This window comes from Anopheles ziemanni, chromosome 3 (genome assembly GCF_943734765.1).
Source record: "Anopheles ziemanni chromosome 3, idAnoZiCoDA_A2_x.2, whole genome shotgun sequence".
Lineage (NCBI taxonomy): Eukaryota > Metazoa > Arthropoda > Insecta > Diptera > Culicidae > Anopheles > Anopheles ziemanni.
In genome coordinates this window covers 15,643,254-15,650,521 of record NC_080706.1, presented here as the reverse complement: position 1 = coordinate 15,650,521, position 7,268 = coordinate 15,643,254, and the positions used below count along the sequence as shown (strand labels likewise).

The window sequence follows — 7,268 nt, the reverse complement described above, 5'->3', positions numbered from 1 at the left end:
TTGATTCGCGGAAAGAGTTTGAGTTCAGTGGATGGTAGTTAGATTCACTAGTTCGTGGTGGTTGCCGTGGTGAAATTGTGACCATTGGACCTGTACGTGAACGACCGTGTCAAGCGGCAACCAAATCCAGCAAAGCGCGCGCGAATTTGAGTCGACGCTACAGTGTGGCACAAAAAGTTGGCGGTTGGCGTATAAGGATTAGCGTTTCTCGGGACAAAAATAATAAGGAAAATGCCCGTTTCGGACAAAATGGTGCGTCAGTTGAAACGCGTATACAACGACAAGTTAGCGGGAGTTGATTTTTTTTATGAGTTCGTCGAAAATTATACCGAAAACCAGCAGTGCCAGATAAGCAGCCTCCTCATTTCGTTGGAAGAGGCTAAGAGTAACTTCGAAAGTGCGAGAGAAAAGTTACTAACGGAACACGAAGAATGTGATACGGTGGAACTTTTGACCGAAAAACAAGCCTTCTACGGGAAGTTCCATCGGGTGAAGGGCTTTCTGTTGGAGAAGCAAGATGGGGCGGACGGCCATAGGCCGGCTGCAAATAGTACAATGGCGAATGCAAGTTTTACAAATTCGCAAGTGAGGCTTCCCAAAATCGATTTACCGGCGTTCGATGGTGACAAAACAAAATGGATGAGCTTCAAGGATCGCTTCACTGCAATGGTTCACGATGCAGAGTTGTCGGACATAATGAAGCTGCAATATTTGTTGGCTTCGCTAAAAGGAGATGCTGCCAGGTTATTCGACCACGTAAAGCTTGTAGAAGGAAACTACAACAGTACGTGGCAAGCGTTGTTGGATCGGTTTGATGATGCGAAGATGCTGAAACGGAACTACTTCAAGGCGTTGGTGGATCTGCAACCGATGGCTGCCGCAACGGCGGAGGAATTGACTCGTATCGTCAACGAATCGAAGCGCTTAGTGCTTGGGATGGACAGATTGCAGGAGCCTGTATCTTCCTGGGATACCCCATTGTCAAGTCTGGTAAGATACAAGTTCGACGAGCAAACACTAATGGCTTTCGAACTTATTGCAGCCGAGCAGAAGACGGATACCTTTAAGGCATTGATGGAGTTTTGTGAGCGGCGCATCAAGATTTTGACAAACTCGGTCGTCCACACGCAAAACAGGATCGATACGAGGCCGGCAACCAGGGGAACAAATCATGATCATCAAAGTACTCGAAAGCCTACACAAAGACCGTATCCAGCTTCAATGTCCTGTGCAGCTCAGACAGGCAACATGCTCAGAGGGTGTGTGTTGTGTAAGGCCGATCATCATATCGCAAGATGTGAGAGATTTGCAAAGATGTCGTTGTCAGAGCGCCAACAGATTGCGAAGGTTGAGTCTTTGTGCTTCAACTGCTTGGGAAAGGAGCATCAAGCAAGATTCTGTAAGGCCCAGTCAAGATGCGGAAACTGTCAGAAACGACATCACACCTTAGTATGCAACAAAACCAATCCGATTACCCCGAGAACAGAGAGCAGCATAAGCGCCACCACGTACATACAAGCTCCAGTTGATTCGCAGCCTCCACAAGAGAAAATGATTTGGTTGTCAACGGCTCAGGTGTTGATTTGCAATGATGAAGGTAGAGAATTTCCAGCTAGAGCGTTGCTGGACCAGGGGTCGCAATCCAACTTCATGAGCGAACGGTTGGTACAGCAGTTGAAGCTGAAGAAAAGGCGACTAAATAAACCTTTGTCCGGCATCGGAGCAGTTTCGCTAAAGGCAGAGACGATGGTGGGAGCTACCATGAAATCACGAGCGTCAACCTTTGTGTCTCGAGTGAATTGGTTGGTGCTGCGAAACATAACAGCCAACTTTCCAGCGCAAACTCGGAACACGGAGTCTTGGAACATTCCCCAAGCACTGATATTGGCAGATCCAGCATTCTTCCGGAGTGAGCGGATAGACCTTCTGATTGGTGCAGAGTTATTTGGCGAGTTGCTCCAACAAGGTCAATTAAAGTTAGCACCTCACTTGCCAAAGCTCCTGGAGTCCAGCCTTGGTTGGATTGTATGCGGCAGGGAAGAACGAGTCTCTGAAGATGCAGCTGAGGTCGTCTGTTCCTGTTTGGCTGACAACGATCTTGGGGCAATATTTGAGAAGCTGGTTAGCCTGGAAGCGATACCGGAAGAACGTGTACGGTCCGAGCAAGATGAGGAATGTGAAAACCTTTATCTAAACACAACGAGGCGCACCGAGTCGGGAAGGTATGTCGTTAAGTTGCCCAAGGTAGCCAACTTCGAAGAAAGGTTGGGAGACTCACTTCAACCAGCATTGAAAAGGTTAGCGGCCATTGAAAGGCGTATGATCAAGGAGCCGAACCTGGGTGCCGCGTACAAGGAATTTATGTCCGAATACATCAGACTAGGGCATATGACAAAGGTGTCAACTTATGTAGAAGATAAGATGGCAGAGGGCACGCCACGGTTTTACCTACCGCACCAGGCAGTTTGGAAGACTGATGGATTGACGAAAAAGTGTCGAGTGGTGTTCGATGCATCATGCCGTTGTGGTACCGGGCTAAGCTTAAACGACATTTTGTTGACTGGACCGCGATTACAAGACGACATAGAAGTCATTCTTCTCAGATTCAGGATGAGGCCTGTGGCCTTTGTGGCTGATGTAGAAAAAATGTATCGGCAGGTCTTGGTGGCGGAAGAAGATAAAAATCTACAACGAATATTATGGAGAGAAACCGCCAATGATCCAGTTGGGGTCTACGTTCTGAATACGGTAACGTATGGGACCGCGTGTGCACCCTTCCTAGCAATCAGGACATTATTTAAGATTTTCGAAGATGAAGGGCATCAGTTTCCCATGGCGTCACGCTGCGCAAATGATTTCTATGTTGACGACATCTTGTCCGGCGCAGCGACCATAGAGGAAGCGGGAAACATGGTAAAGGAGCTCAGTGAGTTGCTCAGCATGGGAGGGTTTGGCCTCCGCAAGTGGGCTTCCAATGAGCCAGAAGCGCTTGCAGCAATCACACCAGAGCACATCGCGAAGGCAGGAAATTATGAGTTTGGGACGGAGCCTACAGGTACGGTGTCCACATTGGGCTTGTCGTGGAACACATCGTCGGCCGTCTTGAGTGTTCAAGTTAGGCTACCGCCACAGATCGAAACCCTACGCACGAAACGGCAGGTATCGGGATGCCTCGCGAAAGTATATGATCCATTAGGATTCCTCGATCCTGTTAAGATGAAGGCAAAGCTGCTTTTGCAACGTATAGTAACTTTGAAGGATGCCAAGGGAAAACGCTGGGACTGGGACGATGTGTTACCAGAAGGCTTGTTTGCAGAATGGATGGCGTTCTTTCCCCAACTTACGGCACTATCAAAGATAGAAGTTCCAAGACCAGTGGTAACGGATAGCAGTATGGAAAAACAAGTGCATATATTCTGCGACGCATCGGAAAGGGGGTATGGAGCTTGTTGTTACATCCGTTGTCAGAAAGTTGGCGAAAAGGCGACAGTGAACTTCTTTATATCGAAATCGAAGTTGGTATCGTTGAAGCAAAAGATAACGATCGCTAGATTGGAGTTATGTGCAGCGCTCTTGGGCAGCAACATATATCGGTTAGTGAAGAAGGTCCTGCCGGAAGGAGCGCCTGCCTTTTTATGGACGGATTCCATGACTGTGTGGCATTGGGTGAATTCTCCTCATGGAAATTGGAAGACATTCGTAGCGAATCGCACATCAAAGATCCAGCGGAACGCGGAAGGAGCTCAATGGAGACACGTGCCGGGAGTCGAGAACCCGGCGGATCTGGTGTCTAGAGGTGTGGATCCGGAGGCACTTATCGACACCAAGCAATGGTGGTCGGGGCCAACATGGCTCTCCTTGGAGGAAGAATCGTGGCCAGCATTGCCAAACAATGCAAAGGCATTGGAACCTACAGGAGAAGAACGAGCAACAGCGGTACTAGCCTCTTCGCTTGACGAAGAGAACTTTAGTGACCGACTCTACTCCCTGTGCTCCACATACACGAAGCTGCGCAGAGTTGTGGGATATTGTCAGCGATATCTCCACGCTCTAAGGTCGCATGCAAAACCAACGTCAGAGGAAATGGCACCGTTGACCACGGAGGATTTAAGGAAGGCGGAGTCAACGCTTTGCCGCTTGGCACAGAGGGAGCAATTGGCGGCAGAGCTGGACACGTTGAAGAAAGGAAGGAGTTTGCCGAGTGCTTCGGACTTGAGGTTCTGCGATCCATTTCTGGGCGAAGACGGATTGATTCGTGTCAAGGGACGGCTTCAGAACGCGCATATGAGTGAGGCAGCAAAGCATCCCATAATAATTCCCAAAGGGCATCCGTTGGCGAGGTTGTTGGCGTTACATTACCATGTCAACTTGCTTCATGCTGGGCCACAGTTGATGTTGACCTCATTACGACAACGATTTTGGATCATGGGAGTGAGGTCAGTGGTTCGGCAAGTGCAGCGGCAGTGTGTCAGCTGCTTCAAGAATAAGCCGAAGCTGGTGGTGCAACCAATGGGAGAGTTACCTGCAGCAAGAGTAGCGGAAGCGAGACCGTTTGCCATATCGGGTGTGGATTACTGCGGCCCAGTGTACATCAAGGGCGGTCATAGGAAGGCAGCACCCACAAAGGCATACATCGCAGTGTTTGTGTGCTTCGTTACGCGGGCAGTGCATCTGGAGTTGGTTTCCTCTCTGTCCACGGCAGCCTTCATAGCGGCACTCCGAAGATTCGTGTCGAAGCGAGGATTAGTGGCTGAACTGCACTCCGACAATGGCACCAACTTCAAGGGAGCCGCCAACGAACTGCGTAAACTCTATGATCTGCTTAGTTCCTCTCAATTTCAGGCAGAGGTAACAACTTGGAGCAGCGAACGAGGTTTGAAATGGAGTTTCATTCCGCCCGGAGCTCCCCACTTCGGAGGACTTTGGGAGGCAGCGGTTAAGTCGATGAAGCGTCATCTACATCGTGTATTGGGAGACGCAGCTACCACGTATGAAGATATGGTCACGCTGTTGGCGCAGGTAGAATGTTGCCTGAATTCGCGACCTATCACTCCGATGTCGGATGACCCTGCAGATTTGGAAGCACTTACACCGGGCCACTTTATCACGGGTTCAAATATGCAGCAGGTCCCGGATATTGATCTGCGGGATATTCCGGAAGGCAGGTTGAATCATTGGCGGGTGATTCAACAGCGATTTCAGCACTTTTGGGCTCGATGGCGATCCGAGTATCTGCATCAGCTGCACGTTAGGAATAAGTGGAGTATGCCTGCGACGGCTATAGAACCTGGAATAATGGTTATCATTCGTGATGACAATATGCCACCAAACAAATGGCCATTGGCACGAGTGATAGAAGTGCACCCAGGGAAGGACGGTATAGTCAGGGTAGTTACTTTGCGCACAGCTCAGTCGGATAAAGTGAAAAGGCCAGTTGCCAAGTTATGCGTACTTCCATTTGAGGGCAACAGAAAGGAAGGAGGAAAGGTTCAACAGTGTAAATAGTTTAATTAGTTTATAAAAATTTGAATTTTTATGGTGGTCGGGATGTTAGCGCCGTAAAGTAGGCAAAGGATGCCCCAGTAGCACAGTCCTTTGCATAAGATAATTATGTTACCAGTAGTAGATATGTTAGTGATAGCTAAGTAATAAGTGTTTGTGAGATAAGATCTAGCGTTAAGATAACTTGTAAGATTACATCAATAAATGTATTTTAGTCTAAGCTGAACCATCGACTTGAGCTATCGGAACAGAATGTTTTGAGTAAGCTGATATGAACTTAAATCTACCAGCGCCCCCAGCTATAACCTTTTGTTATGACAAGTCTCCCTGTCTGCGTAATTATTCACGTTCCACCCAAACAACCAGCAGCGAAAATGGACAGCATTGTGGTTGCAGATGCTGTAGGCGGTACAACCACATTAAATAACGTAAGCACACACCTACCAACTGCTGCCAAAAGTAGCTGCCGCTTTGCCATGCTGTCACTGTTGCTGCCAAGTTCGGGCCCTATTGTTGTTAGTGAAGACGGGAGAAGAGGAAGAATGAACCGTGATAGCGACAGAAGGCTGACTGTAAGATGAGAGAAAAAGGTAACCGCCACTCTACCACACGCTGTCACTGTTTGCCTCGAGTGACATCAATTTTAAAAATACCGACGTCGCGAACGACAAGCAAAACAATGACGAAGAACAATCAGTGAAGCCTGTAAGTTAGCAGCTGGTGATAATGGTTGGGAGTTTTGAATATTATTCCGTAGTCACACCATCGACGCCAACGCCACCGGAACAACGTAATACCTGTTTTTCTTTTGCACTTTCGCAATTCCGTTTCCGGCCACGGCCGGCCAATCTTTCCAGCGGTTAATACTCTTAGCATAAATATTTGTGTGCTGTTGCCTTTGCTGTTCGCACCGGGAAAAGAATATATAATCTTAAAAAGAAGATAAACAATCACGAAAATTCCCAACCACTTGCTTTCCATAACATTCTAAGATAAATTGAAATCACGTTAATCTTAGCGTCTTTATTCCTGGGAAAAGAACATCTCCCCAAACTACTGGAGCTTATCGGTTGTGAGATTATTTCATTTTGTTTCTTTTTTTGCAATTGTTTTGCAGTCCCAAAACCGATCCATCTGCAACACATTATGTTACGCTATCCTCTCTTGCCACGTGCCGATGGGAAATAGGATTATGTTTCATTTAATGTACTTCAGAGTTTCTCCCCAAATTCGAGTTTTTATTTGCCTTCTAGGGGCAAATGTCTCGCTTTTCTTTGGATTCTTTTGACAAGTTAATACAGTAAATTGATCAAAAGATTAAATGAAACAGACCAAGATAATCAAATCTACTGGGAACTTCTCGTGGATAGCTTACAATTTCAATTCAGCTGCCGTTCGAAAATCTGAATAAAACTCCGAACCAAACCGGATGGGAACGGTAGAAACCGTCGCTTGGTTTGTGTTGGTAGAAGCAGCATTTTTTTTTATTGTGGCACGTGGGTCTGAAATATGGTCTTTGTAGTGGGATTAAATTTCGTATTAATTTGTTTGCGCCATATTTACCCACAAGCCATACAATCATGCTTCCCCCACCCGTATCGAATTCGATACCGTTTGGGACGAAATTTGATTGCTTCGGTTGATTTATTTTATTATATTTAGCTTGCCATCTCCGTGACGTTGTGCGAACATGGTTGAATGTTTTATGCTCGATGTTTCCACTTTACACTTTATCATATTTTCCCTAGCTCGGATTCTCTTTATTT

The 7,268-nt window shown here is 47.1% G+C and overlaps 1 protein-coding gene across 1 annotated transcript; it reads left to right on the top strand.

The window, feature by feature from the left end:
- Positions 1-249: 249 nt before the first annotated feature.
- Positions 250-6,690, top strand: LOC131284202 (uncharacterized). Its single transcript, XM_058313057.1, has 2 exons — positions 250-5,161; positions 6,620-6,690. Exons 1-2 carry the CDS (start codon positions 250-252, stop codon positions 6,688-6,690), a joined length of 4,983 nt encoding a protein of 1,660 aa, XP_058169040.1.
- Positions 6,691-7,268: the final 578 nt, after the last annotated feature.

What these genes read in the sequence shown, in the direction of transcription:
- LOC131284202 (XM_058313057.1), top strand. Translation starts at nt 250, where the DNA reads ATGGTGCGTCAGTTGAAACGCGTATACAACGACAAGTTAGCGGGAGTT. An exon ending in TCTGCGGGATATTCCGGAAG is followed by an intron (nt 5,162 to 6,619) that starts GCAGGTTGAATC and finishes ATTGTTTTGCAG; the next exon opens with TCCCAAAACCGATCCATCTG.